Genomic DNA, 12,477 nt, shown 5'->3' on the forward strand with positions numbered 1-12,477 from the left:
CTCTACTGCTTAAAATTATGATTAGCATAACGCTACAGCTACACTTTGGACAACTCTTATGCCCCACGGTACATTCATAGTTCTAAGACTTAAGATCAGGTAAAGACTTTAAGCTTAACAGCATAGCAACAGGAGATATTTGTTTTTTTTTTGGCGATCGGAGAGCCTACCTGGGCCTTTGGACCTCATTCACCATCATCCTAAGTTTTTTCTTAAATTTGTTCTTGAGGAAGAGCCTAAGAAGGTTTGAATAAATGTCCACGTCAGATTCCTCCCACTATGTGTTTTTCAAGAATTAGTCGCAAATGTGTTCTTATAACGACGAACCCCATTGTCCTCGCAAATTGAAAGCGCGCACCAGTTGTTCCTAATTAGCAGAGGTAAACGCCCCGCCGGTCCCCATGAAAGGGGATGAGACTGCGGTGCCGTAAGCTCACTCAGAAATCACCCACAGAATTAAGAAGGAAAGTTGACCGAGAAGTTAAGAATGCCCAAACAAAAATCTTAAGATGGTTGTGCACAGGACTCCAAATATTAGGAGAAACTTTAGTTTAAAAACTCGCTATATTTAATAGCATCTATAGTGGATTAAGATATATAAAGACAAATAGAAGCACAAAGCACAAAAATGCATGGGATGCTGTTACTCATTGTAATATTTTAATACTTATTGTTTAATTATTATAAAATAATTGATCATTACAATTGTTATTATTAAATAATTATTTTTAAATATTATACATGGCCAAAATATTTTTTGTAATTTAAAACCTAGAATTCAATACAACAGTAGAATTGAAGAACACGCAATAAGCAATTATTTTGCACAAACTTGTCAATACTCAATGTGTGTAAGTGTGCACTTGAGTATGCGTAGTTTCTGCTCTTACCTGCGAAGAAATCCCAAATACGAAAACATTGGTAAACGTCAGAATCTTCATGAAAACTGCGTAAGTGGGTTTTACGAAGAAAATTCTTCTTAAGAATGGTTGGTGAATGAGGCCCATTGTCTTTTGGTTGTCTTTATATTTTGCTTAAACACATGTACTTGGAATATTTGCATTGTCGTTATTAACTTTCCGAAACAGACCCAGCCCTGAAAACGCATAACACAGGACAGGATATCTGGTCACTTTTGCGCACTCTTTACTCTATACCTTTGCCATTTCCTTTTTTTTTTTTTTTACAAGTGCTGTTTTCAAAGCTTTGGAAATAAGACAGTTCAACACTGAAAATACACACAAGTCAAACATTCCAAAACGAAAATAGCAAATTAAAGTAAAACAAATTAACAAAAAACTGTAAAAAAAATCCTTAAATCAACAGAAAATAAGTAAATATAAAATGACTCAGTTAAAAAAAAGCTGGAGCATGCTTTAAGAAGTAAAAATACTGTATTAACATGTTTGGACTCCTTTTCATGTAAGCTCTTCAGGTACACCATAAGGGGACCTACAGCTCAAAACATTGTTGACATTTTTGAAGACACAAAGGCAATTGCGGTGATTGTTATATTGAAGCTGCTTGATTTATTCTGGTACATTTTTCATGAATGACTTCGATTTGAAGTAGATTACATTTAGGTAAGACTTCTGGACTTCATTGCGAAACCAGCAAACCGATACTCTTACAGGTCCTGAACAAGCTACATACATAGACCCTCTCAACACAAGGTAACCTTGTACCATCTTCAATCAGAGTGCATGTGATAGAAATGGATACACCTAGAATGATACATGGACACATGGATAGCGGGGCTGGAAATCAAAAGCTCAAAATATGTTGGTCTCTGTACCTTAGCTTTGTAACAGCCGTGGATTTTTGTGTCAAGAAGTCGATTTAAAGAAGTCCTCTAAGATCAAACGATGGACCCTCTTGCTGGTTGGAACTTGCAAGCGCAACGCCAATAACGCTGCTGCAGCTTACTGAGGCCTAGGTCACCCTACCAGCATAACCTTCTCACCAATATTTATATCACCTTTCTTTACACAACATTTCCCTTCACGGCAACTGGTTTCCAGCACCCCCCAATCCTGTGTTATGGCCAACTAGTGGAAAATGTACATGGACTTATACCAGTATATAATATATAACATCATTTAAAGGAAAAAAAAAACCACGAATGATTCAACAGTTTTTCCATTTGATCTCTTCGGTGACTAATAGGTTTTTAACCTGTCTGCATTTCACAGGAAACACAGTGATGCAGCATTTCACCACGGCATGCGCGAGGAAGCCACGGCCGTGACGGTGGTGGCCAAGAACCGCTAAATTCTCAGAAAACACTGTTGAGAGCTCACCGGCTGTGTTCTCCGGGTGTTTGTGTTGACTCCTCTACAGGATTATGCTTCTACAACCATGCTATCCGCACAGAGCACACAAACAGCAGGTGAATCGCACTCTCCAAAGATGTTAAGAGACCAACATTTTTATTCCAACTAGCGATGCCGAATGAAATAATCTGAAATTAAATAAATTGAAATGAAAGCTTGGAGGGAAAAAAAAATTAACAAATATGTATTACCAAAGTTTAGTACTTACACAGTATATACATGCCTTGCGCTGAAAGAAAACACGTTTGTCATATTTCTTATTTAATATAAGCAGTGACAAATGACAAATTGAAAAGATCTGTAGATTATTTTCAATAGATAAATTGGCTAATATACAAATTTTTAAGGTATGAGGGGTTCCAAAATCTAACAACAATTTTCACTAACCCACATTCAGCAGACATAATATACAGCTGTATTGACAAGGGAGCTTATTTGTCGTATAAACAAAAGACAGTTTTCAGATGCATCTTTAAAAAGACTTTGTCCTGTTTACTATGTTTGATATACAGCTTGATGGTATGTTTTGACTGGAGTGAGCTGGGGAGCCAATTTGCGTCCACGGGTTCGAACGGCCTAATTCCTAAATTAGACTCATCTTGGAATCCTGAGTCAGTCCATTGGTTTGCAAAGTGATGCTGTTTTTTCCCATAGTATTTGTGCTTCTTTGTTTATTTTTTTTTTTGGAATTTATTTATTTTATTATCAAACGATGTGGGGGTGGGGGGGATCTGTACCAACTAACATACAATGTTCTCTTAGAGTTGCTGCAAGTGCTTGTTTTTTTCCCCTCGTTCTCATTCTATGCGATAATCCACTTTATGAACTCACCTTCTAAATGCGTTCGATTTAGGTCAAACTACGTGTCCACTAGTGATGGTCAAATGAAGCGTCATGAACCACTTGCAGTATTTTCTGACCTCCACTAGATGGCGGTCTCCATTAAAAAAAAGGACTCGAACAATGCCACAAGTAAGCAAAGACCACCATCTAGTGCAGTCAAAAAATACAGCAAATGGTTCATGAAGCTTCATTTAGCCATCACTATTGGCTTCCAGGAAGGAAGGCAACTCCGCCCATCTGCCATGCAGTTAATAGAAATGTCAAAAGGATGAGTTCCTTTTGAACCTCCATGTCCGCCTGCGGTAAATCGCTGACTGATTTTTAGACCACTATTCAAGTCACTGTCCCATCAGTGGTAAGAGAACATCATATGTCAGTGGTGAATAGGCTAAACAGTGCAGGAATATACAGACAAAACAACAAGAGTAAGACAAAAGATTATGGTGCAAATGGTGGCCTTTCATACTTACTGGCTTACTTAAAATTGTACAATTGCCTCCATCGCCTGCTGAATTACATGTTACCCCTCAGGTTTTATGATGAATCTGCTGTCTTAATCACTGTAGTCTCAGGTCAAACAGATCCTTATTTTTATACCAGCAAGCCTTAAGCTTTACATCCTATAATACTATGTCTTTTTGTTTTTATCCTTTTAGCAAGTGTTGCCTCAAAGTTGTGGGACTAAAATTGATTTCCATGTTGTAATCTATATACACGTAACTCTTTTCCTATTAAAACAGCTCGGGGAGGAACAATGTTATTAAATATGTAATCTAGTTAAAATAAAAGTGGGTTCAGTTAACGAGAGGATAGCTCTAACCATATGAGTCTTCTTCACTTCTCTGATCAACACAATAGTGATTATCATCGGGTTACATCACTCACATAAATGAAGGCATTGACTGAATTTTCAATGGATGTCTGTATATTTAGGCACTGTAAAATTTATGGCCCACAAAATTGGGGTGTGGCTGGTGAGCTGGGGAGATTTGGGCATATTTCGAATGGCCCCGACACATTCTTGTAGGTTGGGGATTTTTGAACAGATATAGCGTGGATAGAAAAAGATTGATGTCTTCAGCAGTTAGCTGCTCGTAAAAACTGGCCATTTGAGAAGACGCAGGTCGGAGAGAATGAATTAACGGAAAGGGCAAAAGTGAGGGGGACAGGGGACTCTTGAGCTGAATGCGGGCTTTCCTACGCAGATCGACAGGAGGGAGGCAGGGGGACCAGTCTAAATGAAGTACTCCTTCTTTTCTTCTGCGTGTGCATGATTGCCGTCGGCATTGATGATGGCTGTGTCTGCATCGGGTGCGTCATCCGCTCCTTTGGCCTCGTTCGTTAGGTACGTTCCTGTCCGGCCCAATCCACGGAGAGAGAGAGAGAAGGGGTGCGTGTCATAAATATTTGTGCCAGACAATTTGATGCCGTGATTAAATGCTAATTATCATTTGAATACAACATGCATTTGTAGTTTTATTAGTGCATTAATTATTCCTTTGACTAATATTTTATGAGTTTCTTTTTTTGAGGTCGTACCTTTATGCCTCGCCAGGTATCGTCCCAGCACAATTATTAAACATAAGGTGACAAAGACGACCACGGCGACCACCCCTCCGATCAGCGCATGGTCTGGTCCTCTCTGTTCCAAGGCATTGGGATCTACAGAGATGGAGGGGGAGATAGAGATAATAAGAGATGAAGAGCTATATATAGTAATGCTACTTTGTCACTTCCCACGGTTTACATCTGACACATGTCCATCCCTATATTTTTTAACTACATATCCTGATAAAGGTTTTGGGTCTTTGGGCACAAAGGGCACAAGGTTGGGGTAAACTTTGGATGTGACAACACAGATACATGATCCTACATTTTGAGAAATTTAGAGACCTTTGTTTGGCTCTCTTTATGTCTGTGGGAGGAAACTCGTACAGCACGGGCAGAACATAAAGACCGCAACCCCGAGGTGTGAGACAACAGAGCTGCCCACTGCGCTGTACATGTGCCATTTATAATGTGAGAGAAGCGGAAGGCCAAAGGGGCTATGAAGACGCTTTACACGAGAGAGCAGAAGACAGCTGGAACTGACGGGGATAAAAAAAAAAATCACATACACACTAAGAAAATAAATTTGGAGAAGGAGATGAGAATTATTTACCAGTCTCTTGAAGTTCCTGGGTTTCAAGCTAAGACGGCCATAGAAAAAAATGCATAAATCATTAAATGTGTCGGAGGCAAGGAATGGAATTATTATAATCTGAAGGTCTCAAGGACCTGGGAGGGGGATATTTGAGTTGCTGACTTTTTCTAATAGCCCCAGCCATGGGGTAGGGGCATGGGCCCTAGCTGAAAGCTGATTGGCCCTCTGAGTGCCGCCTCCTCTTTCACACACCGATTCAAAACACATCATTGGCTGATGATAAGGTTGGCCCTAGCTAAGCTATTTACATTGCTCAGCCTTCGGCTAGGTCACAGGGATATGGGACGTTACAGGGACGGATGGATGCAGCATGGATGTTGCCCTTTGGTAGCCCCCACCCCACTCACTCCTACGGGGCCTCTGTGAAGCGTACCAGGGTGCTTTCTCTTACTCCCCTTTATGGAAATGAATTTCCTGTAGGAGTGAATGCGTGTGACTCCTAGCAACGCAACTGTGAACAAAGTGTTCTGCGGAATTTTGCTTCCCATACTGCTTCTCTTTTAACTGTGAGACACGTTAGGCTCTGCCAAGAGTCCGTTGTAGGAGTGCGGAAGGTGCCGTGGCGTGAGCTTGGCATTTCTGGGGATGGTGGCTGTTTTTCTTGCAGCCTTTAGCATACGGTTGAGCCCGGCGTCAGCTTGCGAGCCACTGCTCTACACAGCTTCGAACTTTGGGTTCGGCTCATGTCAGAGAAAACAGGAAGTTAGTACTCGAAGTCGCTGCGTGGAAACATTCTGTCTGCGAGGTGTGGCGAGACCACAGCTGCCAAAATGGGAGCAACTCTGGCCTGCGGCTGTAAATATGGCAGTGCTGTCCACCTGTCACCAGAGGAATTGCAAAAACAAAGTTCTTCAATACTGTTCCACTGCACACGAGTGGTGATAGACCACTCAGGTGGTTAAAAGAGGTTTACCTGGCTGGGATGCAGAGGAGTGGAGTATTTTTCCTTATTCTCTTATACTCTGCCCCTGACTTTTCTAAGCTGTTGAATGAGCCAAAATGATACTTGAACAGCTTGCTAACACCATGGCAAAGGGAATCCAAGCTCAGGATCAACCAAATCACTACCTGAAGTCAGTTCCCAGGTCGTGTGGACACTGGGGGGCATTCTCATCTAACCAGATCCTTATCACCAGGTTACCGTTGTCCCTGAAACCCAATGCCATAATCTTGTTTGTGAAGCGCTTTGAGTACTCGTAGGAGTAGAAAAGCGCTATATAAATGCAGTCCATTTTTGATGGTTTCCCATCTATCTATGTATGTATCTATCTATCTATCTATCTATCTATCTATCTATCTATCTATCTATCTATCTATCTATCTATCTATCTATCTATCTATCTATCTATCGATCTTTGCTCTTTTCCTCCCATCACTGGCCGCTCTTAAAACACGGTGGTGTTTTACTGGTGCCTGGATGCTTGCATTTTATTTTGTTTCCCAGATCTTTCTATGAGAACACCAGCTGTACCGTCCTTCCTTCTGTCATTTATTTTGTTGGCCTGGGTCAGTTTATTACCTACCCCTGATCTTACTCACCGCCTCATGATCCACGGCATTTCCTGCATCCAAGACGGTTTCCGTTTCATCGGCACGCTTTGTACCATTTGTGCATTTTGATCAGTGCCTATAATTACCATATCAAGCGGCGTAGCCTCAATAAGCTCAAGGCCAGAGTGTAATTTAAAACCACCGATAATTTCAAAAACGGACTGAAAGTGGTTCGTCTACGTAATGGGGTACCAAAAACGGCTGTTTGCCTTTCCAGTCTGCCTGTGTAGGCAACGTTTCCACCAGCTCTAATCTGTTAAAAGCCCACAATAACAAGGTTGTTATTGCGAATTAAGCTTTGTGCTTTTTTTAAAGTAGTTATTGTATTAGCGCGAGGGCTGCTGTAACATTCGCAGCAGATAGTTATCAGTTGGCTGGGCGAGTGAAGTCCCAGCTTAATCAAAAGGCTTATGTTTCATAATAAATCTCTATAAACAAACAGATAATGTGGTGGAGGAAAAACAACGGGGAGGAATGCGGGCGAATCCAAAGGAGCAGCAATTGTGATCCATCAAAGGTTTCAGGCAGAAGTTGCATCTGCTTGATATTAATATTTTCACGATCCTACTCTTTATGTCGGATTTCACCGGGAACACGCTCCACTGTTCTCGTAATTGGATATCTACAGCTGGGGCTATTTATAACCTTCTTGTAAAAAGTGGGGGCCACCTCAAAAAAGCCCCCTTGGGTAAATCTATTGGCATTGGCTACACTTGAGTCAAACAATGGATAACAAGGGTGAGAAAGCTAATTCCTCCAGTCCACCCCCACCCAAAAAAAAATAAAAAATTTAAAATCATATGAATAAGAGAGAGTATTTCATTACTCTCTGTGGCTGCTTTGGGTCTGGCTGATTCTCGGGGAAATATGAAGGTTTAATACGTGGACGTTTTCATCAGGCACAAATTGACAGAATACATCAGGGCCGTCTCGGAGGAGATGGAGGTTCAGCAGAGCGGTGGGGGGAGAATGATACATCTTTCTTGGTGTGCTTCGAAGCACATTACCTTTTAATAAGGCCAGGGACATTTTCTCTCTGTATGATTTGATGTTGGAGAATGCACAAAAAGATCTCTTTTTAATACGGGCGTTCCCCAATCCCCTATCCTCCATCTTCAGTCCTCCATACTAATGTGGTTGTTCTTGTACGACAAAATGGCCATGATCGGTCACCGTGCACATCTCCTTTGCCAACAGGTCTGATTTTGGTTTTGTGAACTCTCGTGGTAGGTTTTAGATTCAGACAGGATGGTGTCGATGATGACGATTATGCGGGTTGAAGGATGGCCACCAAACTGGGCCACCTTCATTGCAGACGTACTGAGCTCCTGTTGTGAGAAGATGGCACTGCATATGTATGGCCTGGAGTCATAACATATGGGCCAATACTCATGTGACCAACTTTAACATAAACACTTTGATGTAGCCAATTAAAATGTAAGACACAACATTTGCCCATAAATAATGGAAATAGGATGAAGGAGAGGGAGTATCAAATGAAGATTTTTAAATAGAATAAACAGTGTCGACTCTACCTTTTCAGGGACCCTAGGCAGAGCTTTTCTTGGGAAGCCCCCCCACTAAGAAAACTGATGATCATTTCATTTCCTCTGTAATGCAGGTAATTTGGGGGCCCAAGGCAGCTTCCTATTCCGCCTGTAGCTAGAGCTGGCCCTGAGAAAACTGCTTCCAGACCAGTTTATATGCACTATGAAGTACTTTATGCTCAATTAGGTCACATTTCAGTAATGATAAATATACATATATATATATATATGTGTGTGATTAAGATAACACTTTACATTAAATGCACCTTCATGATGCATTCATCTTGCATTCATAGAACATTCAGTACACCTTTATAAAGCATTCATAGAACGTTTGTTATTATCGTATAATGTATGTTTTTAATGTATATTGAAGTTGTTAAGGTATGTTAGGATGTTAAGGTATACTTGCATGCTGCTTATGAATGTTGTGTTAATGCATTATGAAGGTGCAGTTAATGTAAAGCGTTGCCAAACAAAAGAAAGAACATAACTGACCCGTTTTGGAATTATTCATTCCAAAACTAAGTGCAACGAGATGGAAAATTAGTCCTAATGAGGAAGATATTAGTTCAAGGGAGAGCTCGAATTAGGTAATTAAGACCTCAGCCTGCATATATGTCAAGCAGCAGGAGGACAGCAAGGCCAGTGCCTTCCCACTGGTGGCAGTAGGTGTCATGGCAAGGCTAAGGTTTGGTCATGGTCATCCATTTACTAGGGTGATCCCAGAGCCACAATGGGAGTTTGCATTCTTGGGTTGACGACAGACCAACGGCATTTCCTGGGGAGTGAAATTTGTGTTACCTAGTCGCCTCACTAATGTCTCTGCGCAAATGTGTCAGTGTGCCTGTTCTGTGATCAATGGAGGCAAAAAGTCTGGTTGGCTAAGTTAAAAACGGTTCAAAGACTGGTGGGCGTGCAGTTCCGAGGTAACGGTGATAGCTTTTGAAGGAGTTCGGGGCGGAACCTTTTGCAGGGTTTATTTCGAACGACCCCAAGAAGTCGAAGGGATTTTCAAGACGGAGAACGTTGTCAGGTCACTTTGCCACGCTGTCATTCAGCTTTTGTGGAATCCCTGGCCCACTTAATGAAATGTCCATGGAATGGTACTTCCCTCTGCGGTTGCATTTCCAATGAGGGAGCAGTGACTGCAGATCAATAGCCGCCACTCATTTTAAAAGGATTCCAGCGTTATTTTCATCGCAGTTTGATGTGGTCTTGACAACTCTATTCTTTTCGATCATAAATACGGTGAAGCCCTGGAGACGCTGAGGTACCCCGTCATGGAGCTGCCCTTCTGTGAGGCCCTGGAGACGCTGAGGTACCCCGTCATGGAGCTGCCCTTCTGTGAGGCCCTGGAGACGCTGAGGTACCCCGTCATGGAGCTGCCCTTCTGTGAGGCCCTGGAGACGCTGAGGTACCCCGTCATGGAGCTGCCCTTCTGTGAGGCCCCCCACCCCAGTCAGTGAGTGGCACACCTTGCAGGGGGAGCGCCTCTGAACCTGCCATGGTGCCCCAAGGGGACGGAAGATTTGGACGCGCAGGGAAGCATTGCTGAGAGAAAAAGGGAGATTTATGGCAGGGACTTGGAATCGTCCGGAGCCAGTTGCACCGAGATGCGCCGTGCGTATCAGCCGGCCTGCTCCCCCAGCCAGACAGGGTGCGTATCAGCCGGCCTGCTCCCCCAGCCAGACAGGGTGCGTATCAGCCGGCCTGCTCCCCCAGCCAGACAGGGTGCGTATCAGCCGGCCTGCTCCCCCAGCCAGACAGGGTGCGTATCAGCCGGCCTGCTCCCCCAGCCAGGCAGGATCAGATTCTGGGATGACAACACTTCAGACTATGCCTTTCATGGCCAAAAACACGCCATATATATATATATTGTTTGTACAGTTTAAGGGAAACACTGAGCTAATGCAAAGGTTTAGGACAGTTTAATATCCCTTAATTTAATTAATTTTAAACAGCAGCCTGATGAGTTCGGGATATCGGGAGGTGTCTGCACCGTGCACAGCAGTGACGATGATTTAACTGCAAAAGGGACTGTGATCACCCTCGGGGACATCCAGCACAATGTTGTTGGAGAAGGGAGATCAAGGAGGGGGACGAATTGTGTTTGGGGGGAATCAGAACATTCGGCAGCCTGTTTCCAAAAGATTACTTAAAGTTTCTCTTGCCATTGAAATTTAATGAATAGAGAGGCTATTAGGTGTAATTCATATTCCTCTCTGGAAGTTAATGATTTTTTTTGTCTTGTGCTTTATTTTAAATTGTTCCCATAACTCTTCCGTAAAGGCGACTTAATGTGACAGATCATCAATAACTGAATCCCGTGACTAAGTAAGGGGAATTTTGCATTACATTTTAATTCCTTCTGCGCTTTTGCCTTCAGACGGGCGGATGCGTTCTCAGAACTTGCCCCCCCCCACCCCCAGGGAGGGAAGAGCTGGAATTATGTACCTTTACAGAGGGACATTGCGTCCGACAGCCATTGATGGCTAAACAGGACTGATAAATGCACTGTACTCTGTCTGGCCATTCGATCGATTATCCTGTAAGAATGTGGTCAGGAATGTTCTCTAGAGCTTCACCTCCTCTTTCTTGACCCTGTCAGGACACAGGACATGGCTCAGCTGGGTGCAGTGGACGGAGGCGGGCATAGCTACAGGGTCGGTCTCAGGGTTGGGGGGGGGGGGTAGGCTGGGGGGGCACCAAGGAGGCAGTCTGACCATGACGTGAAAGTAAAACAATGTAGGCCAGGGGAGAGGTACTTCTACAAAGAAAATAATCGTACAAAGATACATACAATACGAAGTTATATCTGGCGGGTGGCAACGGTACATGTAGTTGACTTGTAGGTGGTCCATTTAGGTAGACGCTGCCCCCCCATGCCCCCCTGTAGCCACGCCCCTGCTCACTGCATTGACCCGGGAATGGTCTGCCTCTCACTGGGAAGGTCTGAGACATACCGAAGAGCCTGCTGTTCTGCAGTGCTCGCCATATAGCCAATGGTCTCTGTGATGACCTCACTGGCAACTTTTTTAGAGTAAAGCAAAGTATGATGTCAGGGGCAGCAGGGCCTATGGAACGTGGATGATGCAGAAAAGCATGAGAAAAATGAAGAGTGTGATGTTTACTGGTGCAGTTGAGTCTCTGGGTCCCCATGGGGAGGAACCCAGCTGTAGGCCACGCCCAAAAGGTCCTGGTGGCACCTGATCAGCAGCAGCTGTAATGCCTTAGCTTTTCTTGGCAAAAGCAGACCCCCAGATGTTGACGATGTGGAGGGGGGATGTAGAGGATGATGCTAGGAACAAAATTCCAAAGCCATCCGAAAAGACAACCTGACAACCAGTTTGGACTCTTCAGTTTAACTGGTAGCCTCACGCTGACTGTGGTGATCTGTGATTAAACACGCTCCACCCCACTGGTGTGTGAGCTATCAACGCCGGTGTCCAGAACCGGCACTGTGAAGTGCAGACAAGGCAGGTCACAGCTTCAGAATGCTCACGATCCAGCTTCAATTTCCATTTCTGAAACGGCAGCCCCCGCTGGGCCCCGATCCATCCATCACTCTTCCGCTGCTAGTTACTCGGTCCGAGTGATGATGTACATTGAGTCACGGCAAGTTTGAGGAAACTGAGAAGTCACATCAAGCCACGTCCTCAACAGGTCCCAGAACATGCTCTCAATGCTTCCTCTGCGAATTAAGATCAAACCGCCTGCGCAAAATTCTCCCTCTCCTTATAACGCAAGCCGTTTACACTGTGCATGAGCACTGTGGATGGGCTGACACCCCAACAGGGCAGCAAACCTTTCCCTGATGCCGACTTCAAAGCCAAACTGTTTTCCTAATGTTTCTCTCAAGTGTTTTTCTCTGCAATCCCTCATTTACAGAAGATGAGATTAAAGAAGCCAAGCGAAGTCCTTGGAAATGACACAAACTTCTCTGGATAACGCCATTCAGCCGCCATAGTCGTTTTTTTGTTCCCAGCCTCCAGTTCTC

At 43.6% G+C, this 12,477-nt stretch overlaps 1 protein-coding gene across 5 annotated transcripts in view; it reads right to left on the reverse strand.

Annotated features, from left to right (window-relative positions):
- Positions 1-1,129: 1,129 nt before the first annotated feature.
- cadm2a (cell adhesion molecule 2a) overlaps positions 1,130-12,477 on the reverse strand; it is a 312,847-nt gene continuing 301,499 nt past the window's right edge. For all 5 annotated transcript variants that reach the window (XM_072701872.1, XM_023805316.2, XM_023805321.2 and 2 more), the window contains 2 exons: positions 4,716-4,838; positions 1,130-4,529 (listed from right to left, as the gene is read on the reverse strand). In XM_072701872.1, the coding sequence (XP_072557973.1) occupies positions 4,411-4,529; positions 4,716-4,838 (242 nt within the window). In that variant the 3' untranslated portion in view covers positions 1,130-4,410. The remainder of the gene's footprint in view (positions 4,530-4,715; positions 4,839-12,477) is intronic.

The sequence above is a fragment of the Paramormyrops kingsleyae genome, chromosome 18 (assembly GCF_048594095.1).
Source record: "Paramormyrops kingsleyae isolate MSU_618 chromosome 18, PKINGS_0.4, whole genome shotgun sequence".
Lineage (NCBI taxonomy): Eukaryota > Metazoa > Chordata > Actinopteri > Osteoglossiformes > Mormyridae > Paramormyrops > Paramormyrops kingsleyae.